At 42.0% G+C, this 21,440-nt stretch overlaps 1 protein-coding gene across 36 annotated transcripts in view; it reads left to right on the forward strand.

Annotated features, from left to right (window-relative positions):
- ADGRL3 (adhesion G protein-coupled receptor L3) overlaps positions 1-21,440 on the forward strand; it is an 806,525-nt gene that overhangs the window by 473,619 nt on the left and 311,466 nt on the right. For 29 of the 36 annotated variants that reach the window (XM_037896575.2, XM_037896573.2, XM_037896571.2 and 26 more), the window contains 2 exons: positions 17,870-17,884; positions 19,981-20,781. In XM_037896575.2, coding sequence (XP_037752503.1) covers positions 17,870-17,884; positions 19,981-20,781 — 816 coding nt within the window. The remainder of the gene's footprint in view (positions 1-17,869; positions 17,885-19,980; positions 20,782-21,440) is intronic. The other 7 variants (XM_043545213.1, XM_037896567.2, XM_037896548.2 and 4 more) reach the window with 1 other exon arrangement.

Genomic DNA, 21,440 nt, shown 5'->3' on the forward strand with positions numbered 1-21,440 from the left:
CTGAAAATGTGGTCTTAAGATTCTGTGCATCTCTCTCTTCCTTTCATGTTACTAACACAACTGTGAGACTGGACAAACATAAAAACTGAAGTGAAGCCCTAATTCTTTTCCCTGCTTAATTTTGCAAGATAAATATGTTCTGCTTTTAGTTGAAAGTGAGCATCAGTAAACTGGACATATTTATTGAATTACCTCATAGCAAAATGTGTTTCCTCCATTTTCACATACTTCCTCCCCACTAATCCCTCCTGACCCCCCTACCCCCCGGTAAGGAATGTTTTAATCTATTGATGACAGGGAGAAAATGCTACATTAGCTATGACATAGAGAAAAGGCACTATTCACTGGCTGTTCCCATAATACATATTGTGCAGAAAATACTTTGCAAGAGCTTAATTACCCTGATTTCAAATGCTTAATATATGGTAGGTTAAGCCATTGTAGAGAACATAAGAACAGCCATGCTGGGTGACCAAAGGTCCATCTAGCCCACTATCCTCTCTTCCAACAGTGGCCAGTGCCAAGTGCTTCAGAGGGAATGAACAGAACAGGCAATCATCGAGTGATCCATCCCTTGTCGTCCACTCCCAGCTCCTGGCAGTCAGAGGCTAGGGACATGCGGAGCATTGGGTTGCATCCCTGACCATCTTGGCTACTAGCCTTGATGGACCTATCCCCCCATGAACTTCTCTAATTCTTATTTGAACCCCATTATAGTTTTGGCCTTCACAACATAACCTGTGGAACTCATTGCCAGGAGGACTGCACGTTGTGTGAAGACGTACCTCCTTTTGCCTTTTTTTAAACCTGCTGCCTGTTAATTTCATTGTTTGACCCCTGGTTCTTGTGTTATGTGAAGGAGTATATAACACTTCCCTACTCACTTTGTCCATGCCATTCATGATTTTGAACTCAAGCACACACAAAGGGCTTTTCTGGACCTTTATGAACTCATACATTTTAAATTAGAAATGTAATTAGTCTTTTTTCATGAATGGTGAAGATGGTAGGTCTTAGTATGCATAGTGTTAAATTCATTGCAAATAAGACTATATATCTGTGCAGTAACTACATGTATGTTGTTCATAATTTGTGGTTTTCACAAGCAGGATATCCTTTTTACTTCACTGAATAGACCAGTGCAAGCTAAAGTGCTCCTCTATGTTTCTTTAAAGTGGCAGTGCCCAGTTCAATACAAAGAAGTCCTTACCGTATATCACTTTGACATAGTTTGTACCAGTTCATTTAAAAAATAAACCAACCTAACACATAATGTAATCCTCCACTGTCCCCAGTTAAAATGAAATCAAGGAGACAAATCCTGAATTCTATGCTTTTTTTTTTTTTAACTTAATCTCTACACAAGCAAATGCCCCTTGAAGTCAGAATAAGGCCTGCATAAACGCTGAGAGCTTCAAGATCTGGTCTGGCATGAACTAATCAATGTGTGTGCATTTCAGTACGGAAACATATTCCAGCGTCATGCTTCCTAAGGGAGTGTTGGAAATGACTGGGGATTCGTTTTGGTTGCTGAAGCCACAGCCACATGACTGTGGATGTGAGGTGCAGCGCACCGGCCACGCTGGCCACAGCTGCTCTTGCGAGTACAGATGTGCAGAAGAGGCCACCAGAATCCGTGGGAGACGCATGCATATGTGGCAACTGCTACCCCCTTTACAAGGGGCAGCATGTGCTCCCTCCAGTGCCCACCCATCAGAAGGGAGATATGGTTGGGGAATGTAATGCTGCCCTCAGAGAGTGAAAATAGTTACATTTTGGCTGCCCCTCCCCCACCCCCCCCGCCCCGCTCCGTCAAGTGTGCCAATGTGGGAAGACTCTTTACATCCTACACATGTGCACGCCACTTCACATCCAGCCATTTGTGTATAGGTGTTACAGACACTGCTTTGGGGTCTTTCCTTTAACCATCCCCACTGTTCATATCCTTCTATAAAACATCTCTTAGCTGCAGCTTTGTGTCTATCCCATGGCTGACTCAGTCATAGGGGCATTGTTTTTCATGACATTTTAATAGGCAGTTTTGTCCTGGCAGTGCCCATCTCCTGTGATGGGGCAGGGAATCAAAACCAGGTCTCTGAGGACTTCGACCAGTGCCTCAACCACTGGATTGTCTTTCCTTTCTGACTTAGTGGCTATACGTTTCAAAAGCTAAAGCTAGCTGATATAAGTGGTAAGATAAAGTAAAGTTTCTCGAACAGTTTTCTGTGACAGTTACTTTGGCACATGGCTGATGAGATCACACGTTTCTGTTTGGCAGCCCTCAGGATCTTATGGAGTGCTTTCTGAATGGGACCAGGGAACAAGCTCAATCAGTGTCATTACCTTTGTGTCGCACGTTGCTTAAATATATCGCTTTCCAGTTAATTATCTTAATTAAAAACATAGAAGGTCACACCTTTGCTTTGGTGGTAACTGTATTCAGAACAGTCACCTTTTATGTGTGTCGTTACAATTTGTTAGATTGTTAAATTTGGTCCCAAAAGACCAGTTACACCATTCCCTACACTTCACTTAATCTCCAAAATGAGTCATGACCAAAAACCCCTCGCATCCAACTGTTCACTATGTATTAGGCTGTCTCCCCAACAGGTTAGAGGGGAGGAGAGAGAAAAAGAGAGAAAGAAAGGTTTCCCACAGACCTTTTTTGTTTGTTTGTTTGGTGGACACCTTTTGTGGATCATAAAAAAGCCCTTCACTACTGCATCGTGTTATGGCTAATGTAGATAATATTGAGAAGGGCACATCATGCTACACCCCTCTTTTCAGCTCTTTTTAAAGTGGTGTTAGACCGACCGAGAATTATTAAAGGGAAACGCAGCCATAGGTGCTGATGTCAGCACCATGCTGTGTGATCGAACAAGAAATATGGTAGATACTTTAACTCACAAAGACATGAGATACCAGCCAAGGCTTACATTACTGCAGAGCTGAGAGCTTTTCAAAAATATTTTCTCTGAGGAGAATCAGATTTCACTCATACTTCTCTCAGCAAAGACATGCCTGAGCAATGATTATGAGCTTCTTTTTGGACCTGTGCAATCCACTATTACACAGCCAGTCTTTTAGCTGGCAGTATGACAAACAGTTCATTCTTCCTCTTGATGGAAATATTATAAGAACACATGGAGCCTTGATTTAGCTCTCCCCCAAAGCAACAACATTTCCTGTGATTTTTCAGACTTTTTTTCACCTCATTCTTTAGGGTGAGATACTTCCTGAGTGCTATGAGAGTCTGTTGGCATCCCCAAATTCACCTCATGACTGGAGGACGACAAATCTTAATGAACATCAGGGTTTTATCCCTTTTGAACTCAAACAATAAGTCATTAACATCAATCTAGCAAGGAAGATACAAGCAAATATGCAAATTATGTCTAACTAGGTGCAGTCCTTGGGATCCTGCTAAGGTTGCCAGATTAGTCTTTAATGCCATGAATATTGGACATTCTTGGAGTAGGATGTATTCTGGATATATGGTTATTAGGATGAAAATATTTGCATTACACAATCATAGGTTAGGATCAGAATTTCATGAATGGCCACAATGACTATACAGTGAAGACTGAAGCACATCTACAAGTGGGTTCTATAAAGCTATCCTCAAAATGGGCAAGCAAATTTCAGAGAGCACTGCTTTTCACCTTTTTATATTTTAGTATTTTTAAGATTTAGCTTATTTTCTTTTTTATGGAGGAGTTATGTTTAATCGTGGTGCAATCTAATAGGGCCCCGCTCTTCAGCTGCCATGTTGGAAACAACAATTCAGTTGCCAATAAAGTGTTTCTGGATAAATGGAACGCATAATTCAGTTTCCAACAGCACTGAACAGACTGCCCTAAACTGTCTTACATTAACTCATCTTGCTGCTTATTTTTAATAGTCACTATAGATTAAGAAGTTACTGCTATTTGTCTTATCACGACCTAATAGCATTGCAGACTGTTTTACGCAAACAGATCATATGTGCAAATGATGCAGTTATGTTCAGTAAAAATTATTCACTTCTGATGAGCCAATCAGACAGCATATGGAAATATTTTTCCTGAATGGCTTCTCAGCGATTAATAGGCTTTTAGACTTCATCTGCTATTCAGAAAGTTACTTTAAATTCGGGAGGGGCCTGCTTCAGTTTTGAGATTCATGACCATAAGAAAATATTTCCAACTAATTCTAGTAGATATGTACTAAGTATATAACACTACTTGCTTTGTTTTGTTTTGTTTTCCACTGAGGTAGATATTGTCCCTTTTAGTGAAATATCTTGATTGAGGGGAAAAAAATCCTCTTGGATAAATTAAATGTAGGTATTCAGCTCAACAGAATTCAATATCTGCTTAATGGAATATTCATCAGGAAATTCATTCACTGTGACTAGGATGAGAGGTATAATTTATTTTTAAAAATCCACAACATGTATTACTGGACGAATAGAGTTTGGGGAAATCTGAGCATAGCGTTCCTGCACCTTGCTTGGAGCCATTAGAGTTGGACAATTTTTTTCAGAGGAATCATTTATTTACCAAAAAATGCAGTTTGGTTGACCTGAAACTGGCCATGAATTTGACATACATTGTTTCAGTCCTTCCCAAAATGGCTGGAGAAGGTAGTGATGGTGGACCCCGGCTGTGCTCCCTCCCCCGCCCCAAACAAACAAACAAATGAAAAACCCTCACAGCTTTAGCTAGGTGACTAGGGCACTGACCTGCAATGTAGCACATCTAGCTTCAAATCCCTTCAAATTTGCAATGGACGCAAAATGGACCTTTTCATTTGGCCAAACATTCTGTAAAATTTCAGATTTGGTTCCACCCAAATCAATCTCCCCACCCCTGATTTATTTATTTATTTCGGAACGGCCACCAAACTGAAAAAACTGTATTTTTCTCGCTCTAGAGTGGCCATCTGAATGGGATTGTCTGTTCATTGAAGTTGGTACTGGATCTTCAGCACTTGCATAATTGGGCCTATAACGTACTTTTTGTTTTTTGTTGTTGTTGATTTTAATATAGGCCTTCAGAATCATAAGCTTGAATTGAGCTTCAAAATAACATTTTTCCCTAATAAAATGTAAGGACCCGTTTTGAAACTTCTGTATGCCTAAAGCTTGGCAATTGAGTACATAGTTTAATGAGCCTGAATGGAATAATAGAACACCAGGGGAAAACATTACTTATTTATTTGTATTGTGGTATTAATCAAGAGGCGCCAATCAGGGATTAGGACCCCGTTATGCTGGGTGTTATACAAACATTTGACAAAAAGATGGCCCCTTCCCCAAAGAGCTTAAAATTAAGGTCAGGTCTACACTAAAAAGTTAGGTCAACCCAGCTACTTTGGTTAGAGGTTTGAAAAATCCACACTGCTCTGCTATTGAGTCGGTGTACACAGCGTTAGATCAACAGAACAATTCTCTCATCTATTGGGGAGTGGATTAACTATTGTGATGGGAGAACCCTTCCCATCGCTGCAGTGAGTGTCTAGACTGAAATGCTTCAGTGGCACTCCTGCAGCATTTCTAGTGAAGACACAATCACAATAAAAAAGACATACTAAGTAACTTGTGTGCAAAATGTTACTGTTCTTATCACACAGGTGTTGGCCTAAAGAATCTCTAGTGGACAGCAGATAGTGCTCAACAGTGGGCATTCTAGTTCCTGATTAACTAAATATTATATTGAGTTTACTTTTGATATTACTAACTAAAAAAAAACCTGTGTCCTCTTACGTTTAGTGTTATGTTCAAAAGAGCAGACTAAGATCACTGTTTACATGTGAAGGACTACGTTAATAGTGTGGGAGGTTTTACAAATCAATCAGATGAACGAAAAGCTAATAGAAAACACCTATGCAAAAAACATTGGTTTCTACATCATCCTTAGATACCACATTTAAGAGTTTAATTTAGAATGTGGCTGGTGAAAGCATTTATGGATTAATGACATTTTCAGCCTGCCCACTTCACAGTGAAATTCGTTAGGAGGTGATAATTTCGGGATCACATTATAGGAAGCCATTGCAATACGAAGTGCTTGAGCGGCACTTTCGTTCACTGGTGCATGGGTATTATTTGAAAACCATAATTTAAAAACTGAGCCACTGAGATTACTCCTGCCTCTTATTAAACGAAGGATTAGCAGCACTTCATTTGCCCAGAGAGACAGATGGCTGTCAGGCATTTTTGCTGTATAATACATAAAGATTTTAATGACGACCATATTGAGGGTGGAGATATAGATTGTATTTGTTTACTGAAGCACTTTTATATCTTCATGGCAATATGCACATTTCAAGCTAAATGTGCCCCATAAGAGGTCTTGCCCTGTTGCGTCCTTTTCTTTGAAAGAACCATGCCTATGAAAAGATCATACAATGGGTGCTTTATTGGGGCAAATACAAACCGGAGCGAAATCCTGCCCTTCAGCGGAGGCAGCCAGCACATGGAGGATGAGCCGGGTTGCTGCTCAATGTCTCCGCTGTAGCAGGAGTCTGTCTGGTCATGGGCAGGAGACCCTCCCAGTGGGCCCGTGGGCAGAGGCCTCCAAACTGTGAGCACACTGCCCTGCTTGTGCCACAACGATGCCCAGAAGCGAAGTGCACGCTGGCCAGCCGCTAGCTAGAGCTTGCTGCTGATGTAAGAAGAATTGCTAGCAGACTGCAGTGTGGTGTGTGTCTGTATTCCAGCTACAGGGCACGGGGAGCCCCTGGGTCCCTTGTCTGGAGCACTCATGTCCAGCAGTGTACTGTCCTGTGTTGCTGAATACACAGAAGTAGCAACTCCTTAGGTTTTCTTCCCCCCAGGTCTTTTGCATCGGCGCGGGATTGGGCAGGATCTAACCTTGGCGGTGTGGTTTTAATGATATGTTGGGAAAATACAACAAAGCAGAGATTCAGACACACTGAGGGTTTCAAGCATTTCAAGTTTGTTTGCCAAAATAGTTTGTGCCGTTTATATGCTTTGCTGCCTTTTTCTGTGGTTTTTTTATAAGCTTTCTGTGGTTTTTAACTGCAGATAAGAAGGAATCAAGTATGTGCACTACCAGGGCTTATGTCTGTTTATTGAAAATCTGCTGTGGAGAACTTGTGCTACTTTCCCTGCAGCCTCCACAGTCCTCTCAAAACCTCCCTGTGAAACCCCTGTGTTCCATCACAGGTTTGGGGCCAATATTAGTATTAACGATCATATCTAAACAGATCTTCCCGGGTGGTGAGGTCGGGCAGAGTAGGAGTCGTGAGTAGGGTACTGTATGGATGTCTTAGCCCCACACTCTTCTTCCTGTCTTTTGCCTGTCCATTCCCACAGTTGACTCACACATCCATCACCACCTTCTCTCTGTTGAGAGTTAGGAAGAATCTTTGCACCTGATTCTCATCTACACTAGAATCCCTTTTTACTGGCAGAGCTGTGTAAAGGGGCCATAGTGTATGTCTATACTTAATCCTGGAGTGTGACAGCAGCTCGAGTAGCATATCCAAGCTAGCTTTCATCTGTCTAGTTCTGGTCATGGAGAAGTGAAGCCATAACAGCGTGGGCTATCCGAGCCAGCCCGTAATCCTGGATAATTACTCACAAAGCTAGGCTGCACGGAAGCCTACGCTGCCACAGCTTTACTGCTCTGGTAGTTCACCTTGCTTGGGCACATCTACCCAAGCTGCAGTCACACTCTGTGATTGCAGTATAGACACCCCATTGTGTGACCGAGACTCAGACCTTTTCCTGAGGGCAGGCTATCCTGTAACCTACTGCAGGGTTTCTTAGGCACCTGGTGCAGGCCACTAGCAGAGACGTGGCTAGATCCATCAGTCTAATAATGATACAGCTGTTGGTTTATTCCACACTACCAAGACTCTTCCTAGCTATGAAAACAACGAGAATTCTGGTGGCATTGGCACCTTAAAGACTAACAGATTTATTTGGGCATAAGCTTTCATGAGTAAACCCCCCACTTCTTCAGATGCATGGAGTCTCCGGACTCCTCGTTGTTTTTGTGGATACAGACTAACACGGCTACCCCTCTGATTCCTAGCTATGGTAACGTTTCAGAAGGTGTTGGCTAGTGGATACGCTTTGGTCTCTTGGATTTAAATGCATGATTTACTTACTTGAACCTTCTTTGGACTCAATCCTGCAGAGTGGCCAAGCACCTAGGCTTGCTTCTGTTTGGGCCAGAGAGTTGAGGGCTGTGGGGAAGAAGTTCTGGTCTTCACATCCGCCATCAGAATCCAACAATATCGGCCTTCCATGCAGACTCCAGTGCTACTCTGTGTGCTGTGGTGTGACGTGCTCATTTGGTACTCACTTGCAGACTCTGCATCATATGTTTCCCTTACATGTAAAAAACCCACAGAAGGGAGGGGGAAATAATTTGGAATAGCAAGGTTCATCACATACTCCCACCCTGCCTCTTTGTGATGCGGGGTTGGCTGTGGATTCTTAGCTGCCATGTAATGGTGCGTGAGGAACGCCTGGGGCCTGGGATCGATGGGAAAATGAAAAGCCTTTGGGTCTCTGGCCATCCTCGTGCAGCAGCCCTGGCTCCATACCCCTTCCAGCATCCTCTCCAAAGCACTGTCAGCACAGCTGATGTGATGCTATTGGATGGACAAAGTCTGCAATCCTGCAGGGGAGACAGTGTAACCTCAATGGTGGTCATAGGGACCATGTTGCTCTAAGCAGCAGCATCTTACGCAACTGAGACGAGGGTAATTTACTCAACTGCCAGCCACATCCCTTTTCCCAGTATGCATCACAGAACATGGGTTGTTGGCATTAGTTATGTGCAATAAACAATGTATGACATAGTAGAGTTTCACTTCTGCATGATACTGGATCAACTCATTTTTTCTCCCCTACATGCCTGGAGCAGAGCCTAGTATGGGAGCCCCAGATTGCATTCAGATCAATACAGTGAACAGTACATTCCCTGACATCAAATGAAGACTTGTCACAAAAATTATTTAATTATGTTTTTTTGCGAAGGACGTTAGCAGCATTGTTTGGATTGTTATTGTCTGATGTGGGAAGTAACCTAACATGACAGGCGAAGTCTAATACAGTAACCAAAATGTGCATCTGAGACACGTCTTGGGATTACCCGTGGTGTCCAGGGAATTGCTACACCTGCTTACAGCGTGACAGAGCCGCCTCTGTGCCCGCTGGCAGAAATCCTCTGCTTACCACTGGCAGCACAAGAGCTCTGCTCGGGGCTCCGCCTGCCCCGCTCTTTCTCTCTGCAAGCTAGAGATTGTCACAGCCCACTTCCTTACACTCTGCACTCAAGTGCTCAGCCCCTTGTCTTCTGGACACCTGCAGCGTACCCCAGTCTGTTGCCTCCATAGAAGTAATTCATCCTGGTTTACCAGCTTCACCTCAGTTCAGCATGCTGTTTAGCAGAAGGCACTTAGAGATGTCTATAATAAAACCAAATGGAAGTTTATTTAACAAAGCTTGAGTTCAAGATTCAACTAAAAGCAAGTACAAGGAATTGGAAACAATGATGCAGGTAGAAGAAAAACATGAAACACAATCTATAGCCTAACAACAAGTAACTTTCTTGTCTAATAAGTTATTTCTCACCCAGTGGTCAGTTCGTACAGTGCTTGTCCAGTCCAGAGAGTTGGGATCCACTTTTCATGAGACACTCTCTAGTAGAATGTTACCTTTTTAAAAGATAATATGTGTGCCCTTTTTCAGTCGTGGGACAGGTCTACACTACCGCTTAAGTCGATTTAACTTACGTCACTCAGGAGTGTGAAAAAGTCTACACCGCTCCCCAGCGACGCAAGTTTTGTGCTGTCCACACTGGCACTGTGTCTCCTGCCGATATAAGCTTCTGCTTCTCAATGAGGTGGAGTAATTATGCCGACATGCAGCTGTGCCAACGTAGCACTGTAGTGTAAACTTGCCCTCAGACATTTGTCTTTATCAGTGCTCAAGTCTGCATCTTCCCCAGCCTGTAAACACAAAGCTGGGCTGGGGCAATGGATGTCAATTGTTCCCAGACCAGAGGAAAAGCTCAGTGCAAGCTCAGAAGCTTGTCTCTCTCGCTTACGCAAGTTGATCCAATAAAAGTTATCATTTCACTCACCGTGTCTCTCTAATTGTTCTCACTGTGGACTGAGTCAGGTCTGAGACCCACCCCACCTCAGGTGACAAGTTTCACCTCCACTAGTTTTGGAAACCAGTATTCTACATGTCAGATAACTCTAAAAATGTTTTCTGTGTAAACATCCTGCAATAACCATGACAACCAGCTAGTGCTAAGCTTTTGGTAGAGATCCCACATAACCCCCTCCAGTGGACTATTGGCCACAGAAGTAATATTCCTGCCAGGGCATGTCTGTGTCACAGCATCCAACAGTTTTATATAATACATGGTGTGATGCGATTGATTACATGCATTAGAATTTCTGAAAGACAGAAAGTGGCCTCACTGAAGATCTTGTTGCTATTCCAACCTCTCCGACACTCTTAACTTTCTTAATTTCCTTGAGTGATTTATGTATTTATTTAGATTTCTAAGATTATAGTTCCCTGGCCTGTGTTTATGGGCACCCCGTTAATTAAAATAACCAGTACAAAGACCAGTGTACAAGGCTACTTATATATAAATAAATATCCAACAAACTCCTTCAACTTTCAGCCCACCCTCTTTCTCAAGCACCCCACCCCCAATGTGTGCCTTTGCAGTGCACCCAGAACCTTAACAAATGTGGGCTCTGGCAGATCGAGGTTTGGAGCTGAGGACCCCCAGTCACCTCTTGTTTATATCCAGAGTTCAAGCACTTCCCCTGATCTCAATGGTGACCATTCACCATGGAGAGAGGTGTAGGATATAAACCAACAGTCACTGGGATGGCTGATGCAGTCCTTCACTCCTAGCTCAAACAGCTTTACACAGAATCACTGAATTGTAAGACTTAAAGGGACCTCAAGAGGTCATCTGGTCCAGTCCCCTGCAGTCATGGCAGGACTAAGTATTATCTAGACCATTCTTGGCAGGAGTTTTTCTAACTTGCTTTTAAAAATCTCCACCGATGGAGATTCCACAACTTCCCCAGGAAATTTATTCCAGTGCTTAACCACCCTGAGAGTTAGGAAGTTTTTCTTAATGTCCAACCTAAACCGCCCCTGCTGCAATTTAAGCCCATTGCTTCTTGTCCTATCTTCAGAGGTTAAGAAAAACAATTTTTCTCCCTCTTCCTTGTAACAACCTCTTATGTACTTGAAAACTGTTATCATGCCCCCCCCCCCTCAGTCTTCCCTTCTTCAGAGCAAACAAACCTAATTTTTTTCAATCTTTCCTCATAGGTCATGGTTTCTAGACCTTTGATCGTTTAGATGTATAAAAAAAAATCTCCTTTTTCATGACGGAATAAACACAGACTGGATGATTTGTCCTTGAGAGTATTTTGTCACTAAAAAAAATCTTTAACTTGAGTTAAACGAAGGTGTAGATGGATGGATGGATGTAAATTGTTAACTCTTCTTGAGGGTAGAGGAGAATGGAGCCATTCTCTCTTAATATACTGTCTGGTGTGACACCTTTTATAAAAGCTGAAAAGCACTGAACACAATTTTTTAGTTTTAAACCTTCCCCCGCCCACTATATTCTCCTTAAACTATTCATCCTTGAGTTGTTTGCTCCTGTTGTGTGTTTGAAAGTGTGGAAAAGTCTTACTTTTCCAGTCCACAAACAGTTATAAAACTGGAATGTTATTAAATATTCAAACCCAAACGAACACAGATGGCACAAGCCCCATTGCTGTTATGTCCTTTCAGAGCATACCAAACTCTGGTGCAACCACACCCTGCTCCAGAACTGCCCATTTCTTCAGCAGAGCTCAAATGGAGCAAGGGGAGGGTCCTAAGAACCTGGGCTAAGGTTTAAATTGATGAAATGGAAGAGCAAGAGACCAATCAGTTCCCGCACCTACCCTGGCTGACCAATGAGCAGATAGAGTCTCCAGAGGAGGAGCGGCCATCTTTGCATTCCCCCAGTATGTGCTCCCCTCTCTCTTCTACTGGGGCTCTCTCAATCACTTCAAGATCCATCAAGTTTCCCAGCCATTGGGGCAGGTAACTATACCCCTGTTATTCCCTTGTGCGTGCTACAAAAGCGGAGAGTGTCATGCAGGACTGTTCCTGTGACACAGTGGTGGTTGTCTCCGAAATATGCCTTATGAATGGCTGAGAAGAACTAGACTTGCTTCTAAGTATATATTAGGAAGACAACAATTAATGTTGTATTCTGCTCAAGTGGGTTAAGTGTGCTGGAGACTTTTAAGAAGCAATTTTCAGAGAGATGGCCATTCAGTGCTATCAACATGTGTTTTGTTAATAGGGATCCTGGGTGTCATCATGGAATCTGTGTATTTATTGTGGCACCTATGGAGATCAAATATTGTCCTTGCAAGGAGTACATGTGAACTATACTAGTCAAAAGAAACACTGGAAGGAATTGGGGTGTGGAGAGAGTAACATGTCCCAGGCTTGTACAGCGGTTCTTTGAATTGTTTCTATGCTAGCATAGTGATGTTGATACTAATGGTGGCCACGTTGCAAACAGCACAGGAGGTGTAGGGGATACCGCTGATCCATGCTAATGAGTGCAATAACAAGAATAGATGTAGCAGGACTTGCTGTAAGAGAAATAAACATGTCTACAGTTGTTTAAGTTGTGATGAAGTGTTAGGACCACCTCAGTGATATGTGCAGTGTGTGAATTTTGTGAACTGAAATCTTTATCGTTAAAGTACTGTAGCCCATTCAGACATTGCAACTATGACGTAGACTTCTCTGTAATTCATGCTTTCTGAGCAAATTGTTAAATTCTGTGAATGGCAGTGCTGATAGTTTTGAAATGCCATTCCATAGTACGCTATGAAGGAATCGGAGATATGGTGAAAGTTGCTCAGTACGTTTAATTTTTTTCATATTATTATATGATATGAGAACCAAGGGACACTCAATGGGTTAAATTCTCCAGGCCTCCAAGATACCACAGTGCAACTCCTTGGAAGCAATGTGGAGTTGCACCTGTATAATCAAGAGGAGAATCTGGCCCATTGAAATTCCAGAGCAGTAAATTTAGATCCAATAGAAGGACGTACTTATTTGCTTGACCTATGGAAACCACCAAGCAGGAGGTGGTCATCTACTGTGGCTGGCATTTTACAACCACTAATAACATGTAGTTCAGCAACATAAGGGCAATGAATTCTTCACAATGCTCAGCTGGTCATGAGTAAATTCTCTCCTCCAGCCTGTTTCCTCCTACCTATAGCATTGCACAATTGTTTTGGCACATTATGAGAGGATTTTGCCATCCTCTGAAGCATAAATTCCTATCCACTACACTGCCAGCAGTACAGTAGGAAAGATGAATCAGTAACAATTCCTATGGGGCTAGAAGCTTTGAGACACATCACCTATGCCTTTAAAAAAAACCACCCTCATTCTTCAAGAAAATTAATTATGGCCAGCTACAGCCAGGTGTAGTGTTGGCAGGTGCTGTGCAAGTTTCTCTGTAACTGCTGGGTCCACTTGGTTTTAATCCTGACTGGTTGCATCACTGCTTTTGCAGTGCTAGTGTCAACCCTCTCTCCTGCAGAATCAGCCATGTAGCTAAGTCCACTGAGGCCTTGAGAGCGACTAGCTAGAGTCATTTCACTCTTCACCTCAATCTGTTTTAAGCTAGAGATGAGTCTAAACCAAGGCCCCACATCCAGAGACCGCTGAACTTTGGAGAAATTTGCAGCAGGATCTGACCCCCTATGGGTAGTTCATGCTTCTTTCCACATCAGGAGCTGTAAATTGAAACCCCATATATAGAAAAATAGATATAGATAATATTCAAACCTGTTCCTGAAATTTTTCTCTTTGAACTTGGAGAGCTGGCAGGATCAATCTCACAGAGGAGCCACAGCCTGGAAATGCGTGTTGTGAATTCTTGGAAGGCAAAATCAAAACACATGTACCTTCCTCTGTGGTATTGCCCCTTGTCCTTGGAAGTGTCGCTCTCTGTTCTCTGAACCTTGCCATACTACCAGTAAATGTTCACTTCTCCCAGAAACAAGTGACATCCCCCAGTGATATTCTATGGGTTTTGTTGTGCCTTCCACCTCCAGTGGATGAGGCACCAAGAGCCCAGCAGAACAGAATTTGGGTAGCACATAAACCATTTCCAGCCTATGACCCTAGATAGATGTACTCTTATTTTTCTTTTCAGTGAAGCACCATGTACATTGCTGTATAAAATAAGATTTTTAACAGTAACAGTAGAATCATAGAATATCAGGGTTGGAAGGGACCTCAGGATGTCGTCTAGTCCAACCCCCTGCTCAAAGCAGGACCAATCCCCAACTAAATCATCCAGTAATATTTAGGTTGTAAGTCTGCTTCTCATCATGAATGCAGATGTCCAAGATTAAGACTGGTGCATCTTTACCTATGAATACAGAAATCACATTATCTACAACAGAATCATTAACACGTCATAATTTGCCAACTCTTCTCACACCGTTACCTGATGTCTCCTAATTCTAAGTACAGGGAGGAACTGTTAATTTCAGAAGTCTCTGAGGCTTTCAGTGGTGCTCTGTAAAATGTTGAATTTTTAATGGTGAGCCATTTGGTGTGTCTTCTGTTGACTGGACTACGGCCTATTCCCTGCACAATTATCTATAGCTCTCATTCAGAGCAAATTTGTGCAGTGTTCCTCTTGCCTCTCCTGTTGTCATTAGTTTTAAGGTGTGTTGTCTGTTTCGTTAGATGGATCACAACTTCTTTCTTAAACTTTGATACTGCAGCGGCTGACTTTGTGTGTCTCTGATTTTCTCCGGTGGGGCCATAGAAGGTGTTGGTTCTTTATCAGGGCTGTTTGTTGTCTTCAGTGTGCTTTCCTTCCCACGAAGGAGTGATTTTCAACAGATGCAAGCATGCTAGCAGCATTATATAAGCTACACCACTGAAGCCTGCATTACCATGCACCAGTGACTTGGTTCAGATTGACTGCACAACTAGTGACCTAATACAGTGCCACCTCATGACACAGGCAGGAGGGCAGACAGGAAATAGATCAGTGCCTCATCTACTGTAGGAACATCAAGTTTACCTGGTGACAACAGCAGTTTGAGAGCTGAATGTTAAAATCCCTGCCTGTATTGTGGTCTTAAGGAGAGGAAAGGGGCCCGCTAACTGCTGATTCTGTGCGAGGGTTACTGTGACCAGAGTCCCGTGGGAGCCAACTGAGGTCACTCAATTAGGATGAACTGCAAAGAACAGGGCAGGCATTCCCCGAAGCTGGTGGACATTCCAATATGTAGATTTACCAAGCCAGCATAAAACAGCTTCTTTATTACCTCACTGATTGCCCAGAACACAGTTCCCTTAAAGTAACACAGACACCCAAGTCAAATATGATGAGGATTACTGAAAATGTTATTCATCATATAAAAAAGTTCTACCAATCCCAAAGGATTGGACACATTACCTCCCAGGTTAATGAATATTCCATATCTTACCCAAGTACACGCTTACAGCCAATTCTTATTAACTAAACTAAAATTTATTTAAAAAGAAAAGAGAGAGAGAGTATGGTTAAAAGATCAGTATACATACAGACATGAGTACAGTCTTGAAATTCAGATTCATAGCAGAGATGGTGAGCTTTGTAGTTGCAAAGAGTTCTTTTAGAATTTAGTCCATAGGTTATAGTCCAATGTCCAATATCATATTCAAGGTGTTCCAGCTTAGGACTGGGATCTCAATCTTGCGACTCAAACTTCCCCTGATGAAGCTTAAGTAGATCTGAGATAAAAAGGATTGGGACCCAAGAGTCTTTTATACAGTTTTCTAGCAGCCACTTGACCATAGAGTCCTGGGTGAACAATAGGCTTTTGCTGTAACCTTCTGTTTCGTAAACCTCACGGGTAATTAACTACATCTATTAACGTAAGATAATTTATCCATTAAGCAGTTTATCACAAACTTTTAAGAGACATATAGACAATGACATCATTGCACCCAAGATTCATCTAAATGTTAATATCCCCTTTTGATCTCTGAATCAATAGCTATAGTGACAGACAGGAGCTGTCTGTTTACATGGCCAGCATCTATAAGTAAACACATACAATTATCATCACCTCTAATTCTGTAACAATACAGGTTTGCATTTCAAAGTTCTAGCCTATTTAGCATCCAATGGCCCTAATTACCATTCACATACTTTCTAACATGTCTTTAAAGGTTGGCTTTGGGTTAGTTAGCCTGCAAGCTGTTTAAGGCTTTCTGGTCATGTGTTATACTTTGTATAAGATTCGTTGCAGTTATATAACAGTGGTAGCAATAATGATTGTCATGGTTATATTTTAATTAGACAACATCACATTTAGGAATGGTGCATATAAAATGGAGTAGTGCAGTGCAGTGGAAGAGAAAGTGTAGGACATCCATCTCTTCCGAGATTCTACACAAGACTTCTGGGTGAAAATCTATATCTGCTCTGCAGACATGGGTGGCGGGTGAACAAGCTGTTGGGGGCAGCTAGCCCCTTGCTCCTCCCCCTCTGCCCCCCCCCCCAAGAGCCCAGAGTACCCCCCTCCCGGGCCCCCACTGGAGCGCTGGGTGAGTGGCGTGTTCCCAGAACCCCCAATACCGGGCAGGCAGCGTGGCACGGCCATAGCCCTAGTGCCCCCAGCTCCAGGCCTTGTCAGCACTGGCACCAGGCTTTCTTCCCCAGCCGCTGTGCTCCGGAAGAGCGGGAAGGGAACTAGAAGTAGGCAAGAAAGTCCTGGGGGCAGAGCATGGGCGGGGCCATGTCAGGCTGTTTGGGGAGGCACAGCCTCCCCCAGCCTATGATACCCACCGCCTATGTCTTCAAGGGCCTGATCCAAAGAAGATTGAGTTGATGGGAGTCTTTCCATTGACTTCAATGGATTTTGGCTCAGGCCGTAAATTCTTCTTGGGATAGGGTGTAAGGTTATGGCACCAAAGCCTTTCAGTAGCGTACACATGTGCTGAATAGGGTTGTTCCAGCACTGAGGGGATCAGGTCTGCTAAAAAGGATGAAACTCATTGAAAGCACTATAGTGCCTGATAAACAGAATAGATCTATGTTACAGGATATGGGCTGTTTGGTAGCGCATTAATATTAGTAACATGTTAATATTTTAACAGCCATGAATATTTACATTTGTATTTTAAAATAGCGGTGTATTTAAATCCTTCCCGTTGTTTTGTTGTTAATGAGGAAGGCCATCTTGATGATGATGATTTTATAAGTGCTGATGGCGTGCTTGGTTCTGTACAAGACCTAGACCCAAATCCTGTGAACACTTAGGGACCTGTGTGACTTTACTGACCTGAGCAGTCCACTCACGTCCAGTGGAAATACTCCCCTAGATAAAGTTGTGCAGGTTCATTTGATTTTTCAGGATTTGGGACATGGATATCAAGACAGACCCTATCCTGAATAGTTTATTCTATCTAGAAATCTGTTTCAACCCTATTTCAATTAATAAAACTCTTATTTTATGCTGTGAGCGTGATCCAAAGGCAATGGAAAGATCTCTGATTGAGTTCAATGGACTTTGGATCAGGCCCTGATTGCTTTTAAGATTGTAGTACGCCTAAGTCATGTGCCTGTATTTTATCTAGTGTATATCAGAGGAAAAGATGTTTTACATATTTATATATATATAACATTCACAAAATATAGCAATAACTGAAGTAAATTAATAATACTTCCTTTCATTTGGAAGAGGTATAGAAAAGTACCTGGCCAATACAGTACCATTAATCTATTCTCTTTTCTCCTTTCTCTCTTTACTTCTCTCTCTACAATAGAAGTGGAACAAAAAGGTAATTAAATACCTTTCAAATTATATATACTACTTATTTATAGGCTAAGTTATTTAACAGTTTAACGTTTAGTTGAAATACTTTTGTCATTAATTCTCACTTTTTTTTTTGTTAAAGTTTATTTAGTTTCTCTGCTGCTCAACTTCACAAGATAATATATATTTTTTGCTGAAAAGATTTACTGGTATAGTTTTCTTTCTCAATCTTCTACTCTAAAAGCATGATTATTTTTTTTAAAAGACCCTGTAGACACAGTGCCCCGTACATCAGCTACTGTAAAACAGTGTCACAGCTTCATTGGCTCCACGGAGCTCTATCAGTTTCTACTAGCTGAGGATGTGGCCCAAAATTTTGTGTATCGTTTGAATTTGTGATTTTTCCCATATTCTCTCTTTTTTCAGGGGGCTTAATCAACTTCTGCACTGTTGAAAATAATTGGTTGACTTCTAAGCAAGAAGTGATAATTCAACTGCCCCGTATACCAGCCCCATGCTAATAGAAATGTCTAATGGGGCACTTGTGCCTGGCCAGTTGTTATGTTTCAGGTCATCTTCATGCCGCAATAACACACACAAGAACATTGACTCAATTGTAATATGTGATGAGCCCTCTCCAACTCACATTGAAGTCAATGGCAAAACTCCCATTGACCTGACTGAGAGTTCGGTCCGCCTCTTGGTATTGTGTCCAGAACTCATGTAGCTTTAAGTCATTCTTCCATGTCCGTCTGCATCAGCACGGGTCCACCCCTGGATCAGTTGCAGGATTAGGACCTTGGTGTGCACTTGAAGTTACTTTGTCTCCATCAATTTGTTTTTTGTATTGTAATATCCCGTCGCACTCCCAGTGTGCCAACACACATACATTTGCAGTATATTCTTCCCTTAATACAGATGCATAACTCCAGTGAATAAGAGTTAATCTGGGCATCAAAGGGAGAATATAAACTAGACTGCACTGTATTTCGCTGTCACATACTGCAATCATTTCACTGCTTGCCAGGTTGTGCTCTGGCCCACGCTGTGTGTACTGCACTGTAGCACATAGTTCTCCTTCAGCTTATCAGGCAAAGATCAGATTTAAGTGTTACTTTAATTCTTACATCGGCAAGGCACATGTGCGGTGCCTTCTCCTAACCTCTGTCCATGCAACATATCACCCTAAAACCAAACCGAACCAGCTGATCCCTGTCCCATTTCCATTCCCATTCTGAAGTCTGAGCAGCAAAGCACAGCTAGCCAAACCGTTCCTGTATGCTCCTCTCATGTAACCGTAGAAGGTATATGTTTTAAATTTGAATACTACTGTGTTTAACAGGACATTTTTAACTGATTAAAATCTAGATCTTGGGTTCCTCTCCAGTGAACTTTATTCTTTTCCTTCCTTTCTTCCTTCCTTCCTCGCTTCCTGTCTTTTCTTTCTCCTCTCAGTATTCATCCATTGTTCATTTTTAATTGTGTGGACTGCATGTTCTGTGTGTTCTGTAGCAGCTTCAAAAATCTTATTGCTAGTTATGACCCATACTAGGGTATTTTTGTCTTCCTGTTTGCTTTCAGTGTTCCTTTGAGTTGCTGAGGGATTTGCCTCTGCTTTGCCATGGTACCTTTTAAATATTTAATTCCACCTGGGCTGTAAGGATGGGCGCTTTTTTTTAATTTCCATTTCTAGGGCAATCTTCAGCAGACTGTTCAAACTAAATATGTGGAACAATTCCCCAGAAATTTACCCCTTCACCTAGCAGGTATAGATATAGTGTAGAATATAATCTGAAAATACAAACCCATAAACCCTTTGGGAATACATATTCATTTCAGAGTTTAGAAAGGCGAATAGTCCAAGTAAGTACACCAGTAAAAATAGATTCCAAAGGCAGTAAGAAAATGAACTGATGTTGATTGAAAAGGCAGCAAAAATCAATATGGTCCTGTTCTAGACCACACGCTGCCCGTGGTGAAGGTAATCTGCAAATAGACTACATTTGTTGTGGGCTGATCGTACTCTGCTGCAGAGCTATAAACTATTAGAAGTTAATACCAAACCATCAGAGCTCTTTTTAACTTTCTTTTTTTGTGTTTAACTCTTTTCCCCTCCAACAGTTTTTCTTTGTCCTGGCCTACTAAAAGGTGTATACCAGAGTGAACATTTATTTGAGTCAGACCATCAGTCTGGGGCTTGGTGCAAGGACCCTCTACAGGCTTCTGACAAGATTTATTACATGCCCTGGACCCCGTATAGAACGGACACCCTGACGGAGTATTCTTCCAAGGATGATTTCATAGCTGGGAGACCAACGACTACCTATAAACTCCCTCACCGGGTGGATGGCACTGGATTTGTAGTGTACGATGGGGCTTTGTTCTTCAACAAGGAGCGAACCAGGAATATAGTCAAGTTTGACTTGAGGACAAGAATAAAAAGTGGGGAGGCTATCATAGCAAATGCCAATTACCATGACACCTCTCCTTACAGGTGGGGAGGCAAGTCTGACATAGACCTGGCGGTTGATGAGAACGGGCTATGGGTAATCTATGCAACCGAACAAAACAATGGCAAAATTGTCATTAGCCAGTTAAACCCTTACACCTTAAGGATCGAAGGGACGTGGGATACAGCCTATGACAAAAGGTCAGCTTCCAACGCTTTCATGATCTGTGGGATTTTATATGTGGTTAAGTCTGTGTATGAAGATGACGACAACGAAGCCACAGGAAATAAGATAGACTATATTTACAATACTGACCAAAGCAAGGATAGTCTGGTGGATGTTGCCTTTCCAAACTCTTACCAGTACATCGCTGCTGTGGATTATAACCCCAGGGACAACCTCCTTTATGTATGGAACAACTATCATGTGGTGAAATATTCTTTGGATTTTGGACCACTGGACAGCAGATCAGGTAAGGTTCTGTGCTAAGTTTTGCTTTTGGCTTCCATTATCTATAACCTGAAGCTGGTTTGTTTTTTCTGTGAAGTTAAAGTATATTTCTCTTTGATTGCATGTGTGTGTGCATGACTTAAGGCCTAATTCTCCTCACCCTTAATGCTTAGCTGCTTCAAAGAGACACTTTAGTGTTTACAGAACATTTTCTTTATAGCTTACTTTGAAAATAAATGAAAATGGGAATAAATTGTCAGTGATAAGCCTGAGCCAATCTCCAAATGTCTAAGTTCCTGTTCGGATCATCAGAATCACCAGTGGAGATGCCTGTTCCATTGCATTTATTCTATCCATGAATCCCCTTTGCTTTTATGACCATGCCAGAACATTACTTTTGTGAAACATAGCTCAGATGTTGCTCTTATTGTAAATACCATGGGGCAGACCCTCAGCTGGTTTAAATCAGCGTGGCTGCAATGAAGTCAATGAAATGTTAAAGAATGTCATGAGCTGAGAATCTGTCCCCAGAGATGTGCAAACATACAAACATAAAAACAAACAAACAGTTGTTTGAGTCTTTGCTTTCCTTGAGATAAGCAATTCTTTTTACCTTCTCTTAAAACAATCTAGAGGAATAAGTAATTTAATTGCATCAATTTGTTTTCCCCCCCAATTAAT

Source organism: Chelonia mydas, chromosome 4 (genome assembly GCF_015237465.2).
Source record: "Chelonia mydas isolate rCheMyd1 chromosome 4, rCheMyd1.pri.v2, whole genome shotgun sequence".
NCBI classification, from domain to species: domain Eukaryota; kingdom Metazoa; phylum Chordata; order Testudines; family Cheloniidae; genus Chelonia; species Chelonia mydas.